Source organism: Notolepis coatsorum, assembly GCF_963971535.1.
Source record: "Notolepis coatsorum genome assembly, chromosome: 4".
In the NCBI taxonomy this organism is placed as follows: Eukaryota; Metazoa; Chordata; class Actinopteri; order Aulopiformes; family Paralepididae; genus Notolepis; species Notolepis coatsorum.
Genome location: NC_140168.1, coordinates 148,925,403 through 148,939,999, shown reverse-complemented (window position 1 = coordinate 148,939,999; position 14,597 = coordinate 148,925,403). Strand labels below are relative to the sequence as shown.

The window sequence follows — 14,597 nt, the reverse complement described above, 5'->3', positions numbered from 1 at the left end:
AAACGCCCCCCTGCTGGGGTTCGTACCCAGGACCTTCTTGCTGTGAGGCAGCAGTGCTGACCACTGTACCACCGTGCCGCCCATAGGCCTGGAGGTCTCCATGTTAGTCATGATGGTGTGATTCTCATCATGGAGGTCCATGTTAGTCATGATGGTGTGATTCTCATCCTGCAGGTCCATGTTAGTCATGATGGTGTGATTCACCTGGAGGTCCATGTTAGTCATGATGGTGTGATTCTCATCGTGGAGGTCCATGTTAGTCATGATGATGTGATTCTCACCCTGGAGGTCCATGTTAGTCATGATGGTGTGATTCACCTGGAGGTCCATGTTAGTCATGATGGTGTGATTCTCATCCTGGAGGTCCATGTTAGTCATGATGATGTGATTCTCACCCTGCAGGTCCATGTTAGTCATGATGGTGTGATTCTCATCCTGCAGGTCCATGTTAGTCATGATGGTGTGATTCTCACCCTGCAGGTCCATGTTAGTCATGATGGTGTGATTCTCACCCTGCAGGTCCATGTTAGTCATGATGCTGTGATTCTCATCATGGAGGTCCATGTTAGTCATGATGGTGTGATTCTCATCATGGAGGTCCATGTTAGTCATGATGGTGTGATTCACCTGGAGGTCCATGTTAGTCATGATGGTGTGATTCTCACCCTGCAGGTCCATGTTAGTCATGATGGTGTGATTCTCATCATGGAGGTCCATGTTAGTCATGATGGTGTGATTCACCTGGAGGTCCATGTTAGTCATGATGGTGTGATTCTCACCCTGCAGGTCCATGTTAGTCATGATGGTGTGATTCTCACCCTGCAGGTCCATGTTAGTCATGATGGTGTGATTCTCATCATGCAGGTCCATGTTAGTCATGATGGTGTGATTCTCATCCTGGAGGTCCATGTTAGTCATGATGGTGTGATTCTCATCATGCAGGTCCATGTTAGTCATGATGGTGTGATTCTCATCCTGGAGGTCCATGTTAGTCATGATGGTGTGATTCTCATCCTGGAGGTCCATGTTAGTCATGATGGTGTGATTCTCATCCTGCAGGTCCATGTTAGTCATGATGGTGTGATTCTCATCCTGCAGGTCCATGTTAGTCATGATGGTGTGATTCTCATCCTGGAGGTCCATGTTAGTCATGATGGTGTGATTCTCACCCTGGAGGTCCATGTTAGTCATGATGGTGTGATTCTCATCATGGAGGTCCATGTTAGTCATGATGCTGTGATTCTCATCCTGGAGGTCCATGTTAGTCATGATGGTGTGATTCTCACCCTGCAGGTCCATGTTAGTCATGATGGTGTGATTCTCATCCTGCAGGTCCATGTTAGTCATGATGGTGTGATTCTCATCATGGAGGTCCATGTTAGTCATGATGGTGTGATTCTCATCCTGCAGGTCCATGTTAGTCATGATGGTGTGATTCTCATCATGGAGGTCCATGTTAGTCATGATGGTGTGATTCTCATCATGGAGGTCCATGTTAGTCATGATGGTGTGATTCTCACCCTGCAGGTCCATGTTAGTCATGATGGTGTGATTCTCACCCTGCAGGTCCATGTTAGTCATGATGGTGTGATTCTCACCCTGCAGGTCCATGTTAGTCATGATGGTGTGATTCTCACCCTGGAGGTCCATGTTAGTCATGATGGTGTGATTCTCACCCTGCAGGTCCATGTTAGTCATGATGGTGTGATTCTCATCCTGCAGGTCCATGTTAGTCATGATGGTGTGATTCACCTGGAGGTCCATGTTAGTCATGATGGTGTGATTCTCACCCTGCAGGTCCATGTTAGTCATGATGGTGTGATTCTCACCCTGCAGGTCCATGTTAGTCATGATGCTGTGATTCTCACCCTGCAGGTCCATGTTAGTCATGATGGTGTGATTCTCATCCTGGAGGTCCATGTTAGTCATGATGGTGTGATTCTCATCATGGAGGTCCATGTTAGTCATGATGGTGTGATTCTCACCCTGGAGGTCCATGTTAGTCATGATGGTGTGATTCTCATCCTGGAGGTCCATGTTAGTCATGATGGTGTGATTCTCACCCTGGAGGTCCATGTTAGTCATGATGGTGTGATTCTCACCCTGGAGGTCCATGTTAGTCATGATGGTGTGATTCTCATCCTGGAGGTCCATGTTAGTCATGATGGTGTGATTCTCATCCTGCAGGTCCATGTTAGTCATGATGGTGTGATTCTCATCCTGCAGGTCCATGTTAGTCATGATGGTGTGATTCTCATCCTGGAGGTCCATGTTAGTCATGATGGTGTGATTCTCATCCTGCAGATCCATGTTAGTCATGATGGTGTGATTCTCATCCTGCAGGTCCATGTTAGTCATGATGGTGTGATTCTCATCCTGCAGGTCCATGTTAGTCATGATGGTGTGATTCTCATCCTGCAGGTCCATGTTAGTCATGATGGTGTGATTCTCACCCTGGAGGTCCATGTTAGTCATGATGCTGTGATTCTCATCCTGGAGGTCCATGTTAGTCATGATGGTGTGATTCTCATCCTGCAGGTCCATGTTAGTCATGATGGTGTGATTCTCATCCTGCAGGTCCATGTTAGTCATGATGGTGTGATTCTCACCCTGGAGGTCCATGTTAGTCATGATGCTGTGATTCTCATCCTGCAGGTCCATGTTAGTCATGATGGTGTGATTCTCATCCTGCAGGTCCATGTTAGTCATGATGGTGTGATTCTCATCATGGAGGTCCATGTTAGTCATGATGCTGTGATTCACATCCTGGAGGTCCATGTTAGTCATGATGGTGTGATTCTCATCCTGGAGGTCCATGTTAGTCATGATGCTGTGATTCTCATCCTGGAGGTCCATGTTAGTCATGATGGTGTGATTCTCACCCTGCAGGTCCATGTTAGTCATGATGGTGTGATTCTCATCGTGGAGGTCCATGTTAGTCATGATGGTGTGATTCTCATCGTGGAGGTCCATGTTAGTCATGATGGTGTGATTCTCATCCTGCAGGTCCATGTTAGTCATGATGGTGTGATTCTCACCCTGCAGGTCCATGTTAGTCATGATGGTGTGATTCTCATCCTGGAGGTCCATGTTAGTCATGATGGTGTGATTCACCTGCAGGTCCATGTTAGTCATGATGCTGTGATTCTCATCCTGCAGGTCCATGTTAGTCATGATGGTGTGATTCACCTGCAGGTCCATGTTAGTCATGATGGTGTGATTATCATCCTGGAGGTCCATGTTAGTCATGATGGTGTGATTCTCACCCTGCAGGTCCATGTTAGTCATGATGCTGTGATTCTCATCCTGGAGGTCCATGTTAGTCATGATGGTGTGATTCTCACCCTGCAGGTCCATGTTAGTCATGATGGTGTGATTCTCATCCTGCAGGTCCATGTTAGTCATGATGGTGTGATTCTCATCCTGGAGGTCCATGTTAGTCATGATGGTGTGATTCTCATCCTGGAGGTCCATGTTAGTCATGATGCTGTGATTCTCATCCTGGAGGTCCATGTTAGTCATGATGGTGTGATTCTCATCCTGGAGGTCCATGTTAGTCATGATGGTGTGATTCTCATCATGGAGGTCCATGTTAGTCATGATGGTGTGATTCTCATCCTGCAGGTCCATGTTAGTCATGATGGTGTGATTCACCTGGAGGTCCATGTTAGTCATGATGGTGTGATTCTCATCCTGGAGGTCCATGTTAGTCATGATGGTGTGATTCTCATCCTGGAGGTCCATGTTAGTCATGATGGTGTGATTCTCATCCTGGAGGTCCATGTTAGTCATGATGGTGTGATTCTCATCATGGAGGTCCATGTTAGTCATGATGGTGTGATTCTCATCCTGCAGGTCCATGTTAGTCATGATGGTGTGATTCTCATCCTGCAGGTCCATGTTAGTCATGATGGTGTGATTCACCTGGAGGTCCATGTTAGTCATGATGGTGTGATTCTCATCCTGCAGGTCCATGTTAGTCATGATGGTGTGATTCACCTGCAGGTCCATGTTAGTCATGATGGTGTGATTCACCTGCAGGTCCATGTTAGTCATGATGGTGTGATTCTCATCATGGAGGTCCATGTTAGTCATGATGGTGTGATTCTCACCCTGGAGGTCCATGTTAGTCATGATGGTGTGATTCTCATCCTGGAGGTCCATGTTAGTCATGATGGTGTGATTCACCTGGAGGTCCATGTTAGTCATGATGGTGTGATTCTCATCCTGCAGGTCCATGTTAGTCATGATGGTGTGATTCACCTGGAGGTCCATGTTAGTCATGATGGTGTGATTCTCATCATGGAGGTCCATGTTAGTCATGATGGTGTGATTCTCACCCTGCAGGTCCATGTTAGTCATGATGGTGTGATTCTCATCCTGGAGGTCCATGTTAGTCATGATGGTGTGATTCTCATCCTGGAGGTCCATGTTAGTCATGATGCTGTGATTCACCTGGAGGTCCATGTTAGTCATGATGGTGTGATTCTCATCCTGGAGGTCCATGTTAGTCATGATGCTGTGATTCTCATCCTGGAGGTCCATGTTAGTCATGATGGTGTGATTCTCATCCTGCAGGTCCATGTTAGTCATGATGGTGTGATTCACATGGAGGTCCATGTTAGTCATGATGGTGTGATTCTCATCCTGGAGGTCCATGTTAGTCATGATGCTGTGATTCTCATCCTGGAGGTCCATGTTAGTCATGATGGTGTGATTCTCATCCTGGAGGTCCATGTTAGTCATGATGCTGTGATTCACCTGGAGGTCCATGTTAGTCATGATGGTGTGATTCTCATCCTGGAGGTCCATGTTAGTCATGATGGTGTGATTCTCATCCTGCAGGTCCATGTTAGTCATGATGGTGTGATTCTCACCCTGCAGGTCCATGTTAGTCATGATGGTGTGATTCTCATCCTGCAGGTCCATGTTAGTCATGATGCTGTGATTCTCATCCTGGAGGTCCATGTTAGTCATGATGCTGTGATTCTCATCCTGCAGGTCCATGTTAGTCATGATGGTGTGATTCTCATCCTGCAGGTCCATGTTAGTCATGATGCTGTGATTCTCATCCTGCAGGTCCATGTTAGTCATGATGGTGTGATTCTCATCCTGCAGGTCCATGTTAGTCATGATGGTGTGATTCTCATCCTGCAGGTCCATGTTAGTCATGATGGTGTGATTCTCATCCTGCAGGTCCATGTTAGTCATGATGGTGTGATTCTCATCCTGCAGGTCCATGTTAGTCATGATGGTGTGATTCTCATCCTGGAGGTCCATGTTAGTCATGATGCTGTGATTCTCATCATGGAGGTCCATGTTAGTCATGATGGTGTGATTCTCATCCTGGAGGTCCATGTTAGTCATGATGGTGTGATTCTCATCCTGGAGGTCCATGTTAGTCATGATGGTGTGATTCTCATCCTGCAGGTCCATGTTAGTCATGATGCTGTGATTCTCATCCTGAGAGAGAGAGAGAGAGAGAGAGAGAGAGAGAGAGAGAGAGAGAGAGAGAGAGAGAGAGAGGGAGAGAGATGTCCGTGGGAGGCAGGCAACCCCCCATTGAGGTGGATCAGTCAGCTGAGGAGATCAGTCAGCAGGGAGGATTTCGCATTTCCATACTGCCTGGCTCATAGGAACAAAGGCTGAGTGAACATTGCTTTTGCATCGCTGATGGCGTTATATCGAACGGTTCCGGCTTAACCAGATCTCCTAACCATCTCCTATAGTGTCTCTTTTGAAGAAGAAACAAGGAGACCTTTTATGGCGATCATTTGAAACTTTTGCTTCATTGCAATTACAAAGGCATTTATTTAAGGCATTTATTTAGCTCCTGTGTTTCTGATGACCCCTGGTCCTAATGTCTCTGTTGAAGGAGAAACAAGGGGCCTTTTTGGGGTTATTGACGTTTTTTACTATCTTTTCTTACCTCAGCTGATTTTTCAAATAGGAAATATGGTCCACACATAAAACACAAAAACATGGAGAAAACTATATAACAATTCAAATATATTATTTCTATGGAAGTTGGAAGTGCATGTGAGACCTTATGTGAATATACTGTATACTTCATCAGATCATATATTTAGCATTTGAGCATTTAGCATTTTTACATTATATATTAGATTTAGATTATTGGATTATTAGATTATATATTGTAACTATTTATTGTAGGGCAAATATAACTGAGAGGGCATACATACCCTCATTTCGCACCTTGTTGCCCATAATTATGCACATGTCCAGAGCTAATTATATTGATTTGTTATATTGTTTACACTGCTTTTTTACTACCATCCCCATAATACTGATGTGTTATCGGTTCACGGCACAGTTATCACAATGAGAGAATTAGCTGCATAATTGATTACAAATTTAGCTGATTTAGTTCCGTTTTGTGTGGTTATTTCAAATGGATATCTACAATATTATCATTCATTCATTCATTTGTTCATTCATTCATTTGTTCATTCATTCATTAATTCATTCATTCATTCATTCATTCATTCATTCATTCGTTCGTTCATTGGTTCGTTCATTTATTTATTCATCCATTAACTGATACATAGAGGTAGTTAGAGGCACAATGTGTTCATCATAACACTAAGTTGATCTGCGCTATTTCCAGCGTTCCCACGGTGATGGTACCACACACTCGCTGTACTATTTTTAGTCTACTTTACATAAATGACCCCCCCCCCCCCTCCATTCACAAGCTTTTCCTTGACATCATCTTCAAACCTGGTGCACACGCCCCATTAGACCCTCAAACCCCGCCCACTTGTGTATGCTACAGCCAACGAGGGCCCACTATCCCTCTCAGCCGCTGCTGCAGCAGGCGCCCCATTGGCTGCTATTTTTTAGAGATTTTGGGGGGAAAGGGGGCGGAGACTGGAGTAGTGCGTATCTCCTCTGTTTACACACACAGACACGGGAGCGGGCAGGCAGAGAGTGAATGAGGGAGTCCAGAGGAGGAGGGGGAGCGGGCGAGTGGAATCCTCTCTCTGCCTTGCATCCTCGCATCCCCATAGCAATCATCACGTCTTCATTGATTACATCTCTCTCTGTGGAATTTCCAACTGGTAAAACCGACCAGACTTTATATATATATATGTATCCGTTCAGTGGACTGTCTGCTTGCAGTGGGTCTTCGAGGGGCATGCAGGCAAGCAGAACAGTAGCACAGATGGTACCCACACCACTACTTACTATCTTCCGCAAGACAGCTCAGCTATCTCTCATTCGGTTCTGTTTGCTCCGATGCTTCACGCTGTGCTGAAATGCCAGAAGTCAGGGACTTGTTCTCCGTGTCGTGGATGTACACTCAGGTAAGGAACTAGGAGGGAAGGGGGAGTGGGGGTGGCAGGAATGCACCTCACACATGTTGCATGCTTGGTTTGTGAATGAACAGTAGTGTAGCCTACTCGAGAGGCTGCAGTATATTCACCTCTTTTTACTCGGAATCACACTGTACAAGTTGCATTCATAATAAGGTACTGTATGTTTATACCTATCGGCTTAATTACCATTGAATTATATCACATTCACACTCCCAAGTGATTTTAATTGACTTTACAACTGCAAATACAGGGTCAGTCCAAAATATTTCAAAACAGAGTTATATGGTTCTTCTTCTTCTTCTTCTTCTTCTTCTTCTTCTTCTTATTTGAATTTCCGGCAGAGTAGACGCATCGTGGCGTATTACTGCCCTCCGCAATTCTTTTTATGGGCTCTTCTTCTTCTCCTTCTTCTCCTTCTTCACCTTCTTTTTCTTCTTCTACTGGACCCCGTCATCAACTACATTGTCCATTGGAGTGCAGCTACTGCTGCTACTTCCTGCCTGAGCCCCCCTCCGCGGGACCCTCCTTGCCCCCTGCTATCTTATCCTCATATGGTTCTTCAGTGCAAGGGTTCATTATTGTACCCACCAGGGGCGGATTTAGGATTGTAGGAGATCCGGGGCTTAGTCCAGTTTTTTTTTTCTTTTTAATATAATTTTTTTTCCCTTTTTTTTTTTTTTTCTTTTTTTTTGGGCAGGCAAGGGACAGATTTTTTTTTGGATTTAATGAACCTGTACGTGCAATTTCCTGCAATATAGAGCCTTCAATCTTGACCAATAAAGCTGCTCTTTTCACTATAAAACTCAGTTAACCATAACGTAGTTATGGTTAGATTTATATATTGGGGGGGGGTATATCATATTTTTCATATAATCAAAAAGTGGTGGAGCAAGATCATACCTTTGCTCCCCCAAGTTCAATAGTGGGAGAGCAGATATGCTCCGAATGCTCTTATGGCCAGGCGTCTATGATTCACTGATACAAAGTAAAATAGTGCAGTGCAATAAAATAGTTAGTAAAATAGAATAAAATAATGCAATAGTGCATTGCAATAAAATAGTTATCATCGTATTTTTTTTCTAAGGTGGAAGAATTAAGTTTTTGTCAACTTGTTGATTGTGATTTAAAGCTTAGGTCTGAGTCTACCATAACACCAAGACTTAACTCACTCAAATACAGTTAGCAGCTGGATAGACCACAGATGGAAATTAGCTTCTGCTAAATCTGGTGCAAACATATTTTCATGTAACAATGATGAATTGTATAAAAAAAAAAAAAAAAAAAAAAAATTTAAATAGATTCAGGGCTTTTCAGAATACATCCGGGGCTTGAGCCCAGGTAGCCACCCCCTAGCTCCGCCCCTGGTACCCACCTGCTAAACTCAACTACCATGACCACTGGCGTGCACAGCCTTTGCCAGGGGCAGGGGCACAGGGGAGTTTATCATGGGGGTAATAGTCTATGGGAGAGGGGGTCCAGGCTCAGGGCATCAGGTGCTGGTCTCTATGGGAGAGGGGGTCCATGCTCAGGGCATCAGGTGCTGGTCTCTATGGGAGAGGGGGTCCATGCTCAGGGCATCAGGTGCTGGTCTCTATGGGAGAGGGGGTCCATGCTCAGGGCATCAGGTGCTGGTCTCTATGGGAGAGGGGGTCCATGCTCAGGGCATCAGGTGCTGGTCTCTATGGGAGAGGGGGTCCATGCTCAGGGCATCAGGTGCTGGTCTCTATGGGAGAGGGGGTCCATGCTCAGGGCATCAGGTGCTGGTCTCTATGGGAGAGGGGGTCCATGCTCAGGGCATCAGGTGCTGGTCTCTATGGGAGAGGGGGTCCATGCTCAGGGCATCAGGTGCTGGTCTCTATGGGAGAGGGGGTCCATGCTCAGGGCATCAGGTGCTGGTCTCTATGGGAGAGGAGGTCTAGTTGTCTTTGTGTGTGTGTGTGTGTGTGTGTGTGTGTGTGTGTGTGTGTGTGTGTGTGTGTGTGTGTGTGTGTGTGTGTGTGTGTGTGTGTGTGTGTGTGTGTGTGTGTGTGTGTGTGTGTGTGTGTGTGTGTGTGTGTGTGTGTGTGTGTGTGTGTGTGTGTGTGTGTGTGTGTGTGTGTGTGTGTGTGTGTGTGTGTATGTGTGTGTGTGTGTGTGTGTGTGTGTGTGTGTGTGTGTGTGTGTGTGTGTGTGCGTGCGTGCGGCTGTGCACGAGCATGCGTGCAAGTATTTATGTTGTTTATGTCCATTCACACTAGGTGTGTGTATATTTGTCTGTGTGTGCATGTATGCTTGTCTGTATCTATGACACGGATGGGAAATCATTCATGCATTCCTCTATCTATTGATATTCATTCTTTAGTTTCTGTTACACACACACACACACACACACACACACACACACAATTAATTCACGGCATTACACATATACACACACGCACACACACACACACGCACACACACACCATCCAGTAGCAGAGTCCCAGACACAGTGATAGCAGTAGCAGTGATTATATAACACGGTGACGCCATGGAAGACGCTTCCTCAGGGTCCTGTCAGTCCAGCACATTCACACTCAGCACCAGGAGACCTGCAGAACATACACTGCCAGGGTTAGGGGTTCCATTCCCTTTGTATCTCAATGGGTAGAGCAAGGCACTAACACTACACAGGGTTAGCGGTTCTATTCCCACCAGGATTATTATAGGTACTATATATATAGCTACTTTCTTACTAAAAATATATGCATGCTGGGCAGTGCAATACTATGTTGTTCAAGATTCAAGATTCAAGAGGTTTGTTTGTCACATACATACCAGGGCATACAGTGAAATGCGGGTGGCCATGCCCGCTTTGATTGTCCAATAATACGAAATAATAAAATTGACATAATAAACAGGTAATAAAATAGACATAAAATAGGCATGATAAAATAGACATGCTAAAGTCCTGAGATAATGCAATACACTGTTAGCTACAAATTAAGGCACTGGTCCTATGTACACTACTATACAATATACAGTTTTTACTCTATATCCTTATGCTATACTTGCTATTTCTAAACTATACTATACAAGAACCACATCAGTTCTTTCCTTAAAGTGACCTTGTTGAATCCTTTCTGAGAATGTAGCTGAGCAGACAGTCTCCCTGTCAGTCTGTTGTGTGTGTATTTCAGACAGTCTCTCTCCCTGTCAGTCTGTTGTGTGTGTATTTCAGACAGTCTCTCTCCCTGTCAGTCTGTTGTGTGTGTATTTCAGACAGTCTCTCTTCCTGTCAGTCTGTTGTGTGTGTATTTCAGACAGTCTCTCTCCCTGTCAGTCTGTTGTGTGTGTATTTCAGACAGTCTATCTCCCTGTCAGTCTGTTGTGTGTGTATTTCAGACAGTCTCTCTCCCTGTCAGTCTGTTGTGTGTGTATTTCAGACAGTCTCTCTCCATGTCAGTCTGTTGTGTGTGTATTCAAAGTTCCTTTCTGGAGGAACTTTGTTTATTCTGATAATATGATATTGTTTTTTTCTATTGTTTTATTGTATCAAAGGTGAGGTCAAACTAAGCCAGTTTTCCTGTCCTGAATTTCCAGTTTTTTATTTGATCCAATTAAAAACATTTGAAGTGTTCATTGTGTTTCTGAGGCTCCTCCCACCATCACATTTCTGAGGCTCCTCCCACCATCACATTGTGTATCAGATAGTACTATCCACAATACTGTAGCTGCATATACCCTTGAATTGAATTGCTTTGGGTAAATGTATAATAAAGTTACATTGTCTGTTTCCCTCCAGTTCAAGAGGATGTTGAACCGAGAGCTCAGTCAGCTTTCAGAGACGAGTCGCTCCGGAAACCAGGTGTCTGAGTTCATCTCCAGCACCTTCCTAGGTAAACCACATCTACTGTATCCATCCTTCCTCTATAGACACACCTTCCTAGGTAAACCACCTCTACTGTATCATCCTCCCTCTATAGACACACCTTCCTAGGTAAAGCACCTCTACTGTATCCATCCTCCCTCTATATACACACCTTCCTAGGTAAACCACCTCTACTGTATCCATCCTCCCTCTATAGACACACCTTCCTAGATAAAGCAGCTCTACTGTATCCATCTTCCCTATAGACACACCTTCCTAGGTAGAGCACCTCTACTGTATCCATCCTCCCTATAGACACACCTTCCTAGGTAAACCACCTCTACTGTGTCCATCCTCCCTCTATAGATGCACCTTCCTAGATAAAGCAGCTCTACTGTATCCATCCTCCCTATAGACACACCTTCCTAGGTAGAGCACCTCTACTGTATCCATCTACCATCTATAGATGCACCTTCCTAGGTAGAGCAGCTCTACTGTATCCATCCTCCCTCTATAGACACACCTTCCTAGGTAGAGCAGCTCTACTTTATCCATCTACCATCTATAGACACACCTTACTAGGTAGAGCAGCTCTACTTTATCCATCTACCCTCACATGGTCACAGAAAAGTGTTTTCTTATCCTTTATTTATCCAGATGATCATTGACTGAAGCACATTTCCTATCTTTCAGCAACAACCTGCTTCACACTGGGGCATATTACAATATTTTAGCGGTCTGAATCGAAGGATGTGTACATTGTAGGGCTGACTCCTATTAGTCGAATAGTCGACTAATCGATCAAAAGGAGCCATAGTCGACTGCCAACCTCTTAGTCGAATGCCAAAAAAAAAAGAAAAAAAAAGTATAACATACAAAAGAATATTTAAAAAATGTATCATTCTTTCCAAAAGCAAAGATGTCTAGAATCGTGGCTAACGCTGATGGCGCGCATACCAGCGAGGCTAAAAAGAAAACAGGCACAGAGGCACTGAAAGAGGATTTCACCCATCTAATGAACACTAGACAAATATCAAGATATATCCATCAGTGGACCAATTGCATGCTTTCGCAGAGGACAAGAAGCCTTCAGTCGACTCCTTCAGACATTAAGCACCCCCCACAGCCCAAATGGAATGATAATATTATAATTTTTTATTATTTATTTTTTTTGCATACCAGTCGACTATCTGCAAATTTTGGCCAATCAAAGTCGACTATACAAATCCTTAGTCGGGGACATGCCTAGTACATTGCATCGACTTGGATTGTTACCTTTTGCATCAATGTATTGATCCAAATTAAGGTATCGTTCCACCCATAGATATCTATAGCTAGATGGTACAAGGCGGAGTCTCCAGCGTAGTTCACCGGCGGCCATCTTGTCACAGGCAGCACGCCCCCCTCTCATAACATGAATGTCTATGGTGCATGTACTATTGAAATAACCATAGCTTGCACAATTTTCAACCGATTTACAAACAGTTTGGTTTATTACAAACGTTATTAACGTGGGTATGATCCAGCTATGATGCTTGCGTATGTTGAAATTATTTTCATATGAAAGTCCATTATAAGTATGATAACTACATCTCTGATGTTTATAACAACGTTGAAAATTTAGCAAGCTTTGGTTATTTCAATAGTACATGCACCATAGACATTCATGTTATGAGTGGGCGTGCTGCCTGTGGAAAGATGGCCGCCATGTGGCAACGTCGGTCTCCATTGGCCAGCAGCGCGGGTGAGTCATCTAGCCTTTATATTATGTCTATGTCTCACGCTGTTTCCTTCTGTCTCCATCGAACAGAGAAACAGCATGACATGGACATCATGTCTCCACCTGCCAAGGAGAAGGACAAGAGGAAGCGTCCCATGTCCCAGATCAGTGGGGTGAAGAAGGCCACTTGCAGCCCCAGCCTGGCCCCCTCCACCATTCCTCGCTTCGGGGTCAGCACCAAGCAGGAGGGGCTCCTAGCCAAGGTACCGGAGCTGCTTTAACCATTTAGTAGTGTGGTAGTGAAAGGGTTAACCATTTGGTAGTGTGGTAGTGAAAGGGTTAATCATTTGGTAGTGTGGTAGTGAAAGGGTTAACCTTTGGTAGTGGGTTAACTATTTGATAGTGTGGTAGTGAAAGGGTTAACCATTTGGTAGTGTGGTAGGGAAAGGAAAGGGTTAACCATTTGATAGTGTGGTAGTGAAAGGGTTAACCTTTGGTAGTGGGTTAACTATTTGATAGTGTGGTAGTGAAAGGGCTAACCATTTTGGTAGTGTGGTAGTGAAAGGGTTAACCGTCCGTAGTGTGGTAGTGAAAGGTTAACGTTCTGTAGTGTGGTAGTGAAAGGTTAACCTTCTGTAGTGTGGTAGTGAAAGGGTTAACCATTTGGTAGTGTGGTAGTGAAAGGTTAACCTTCTGTCGTGTGGCAGTGAAAGGGTTAATACCCTACAGTACCCTAATAAACTATACCCTCAACCATGATACTATAAAATAATACTCCATATTATATGTATAATGTGTAATAATCAACATTATATCAGTCGATTGCCTATCCAAGGTACAGGAGCTGCTTTAAACAACTAGATTAACCCATTAACTACCACACTACCAAAGGGTTAACCCTTTCACTGCGACAACACAGAAGGTTAACCCTTTCACTGCCACACGACAGAAGGTTAACTCTTTCACTACCACACTACAGACTGTTAACCGTCTGTAGTGTGTTAGTGAAAGGTTAACCTTCTGTAGTGTGGTGGTGAAAGCTTAACCTTCTGTAGTGTGGTAGTGAAAGGTTAACCTTCTGTAGTGTGGTAGTGAAAGGGTTAACCTTCTGTAGTGTGGTAGTGAAAGGTTAACCTTCTGTAGTGTGGTAGTGAAAGGGTTAATACTAGTGCTGTCAATAGATGACATTTTTTTTACTAATTAATCTCACAATTTTCTGTAATTTATCTAGATTAATCGAGATTAAAAATAGCATTTTTTTTATCCACTTTTTCTCCCATTTTCTATATTTTCTCCCATCCCAATTTCGTAACATCCAATTCAACCCTCCCCTGTCACGAACGCTGTTTCTTGCCTCCCACAAGCCGGCTGCAATGTGGACTAAGTCATACATAGCACAAGTCCCCTCCGGTACTTGAGGTAACAGCAGTCGCATCTTTTCACCTGCGCAGCTCGATCTCTCAGTGGCGAGGAGTAACACGTCCTGATTCTACTGCGCAGGCGCACCAACCGACCTGTAGGAGTCGCTGTCCACAACGCCCGATCCCCACCCAATGTGTATTAGTACGGACGACCAGCTAAACTGAAAGCAAATGTGGAGCGCTGGGCTCGAACAGGCAAGCCCAGCGTCTCCAGATTTCGTGGCGAGCGCCTTGCCCACTACGCCACGTAGCCGCCCACCAAAATAGCATTTTTTTTCACTTAAGAA

The 14,597-nt window shown here is 44.5% G+C and overlaps 1 protein-coding gene across 1 annotated transcript in view; it reads left to right on the top strand.

The window, feature by feature from the left end:
- LOC311226729 (3',5'-cyclic-AMP phosphodiesterase 4D-like) overlaps positions 1-14,597 on the top strand; it is a gene marked incomplete at its 3' end in the record, with an annotated part of 83,561 nt that overhangs the window by 19,550 nt on the left and 49,414 nt on the right. The window contains 2 exon segments of the mRNA XM_084312139.1: positions 11,104-11,197; positions 12,980-13,152. Of these exon segments, the coding sequence (XP_084168265.1) occupies positions 11,104-11,197; positions 12,980-13,152 (267 nt within the window).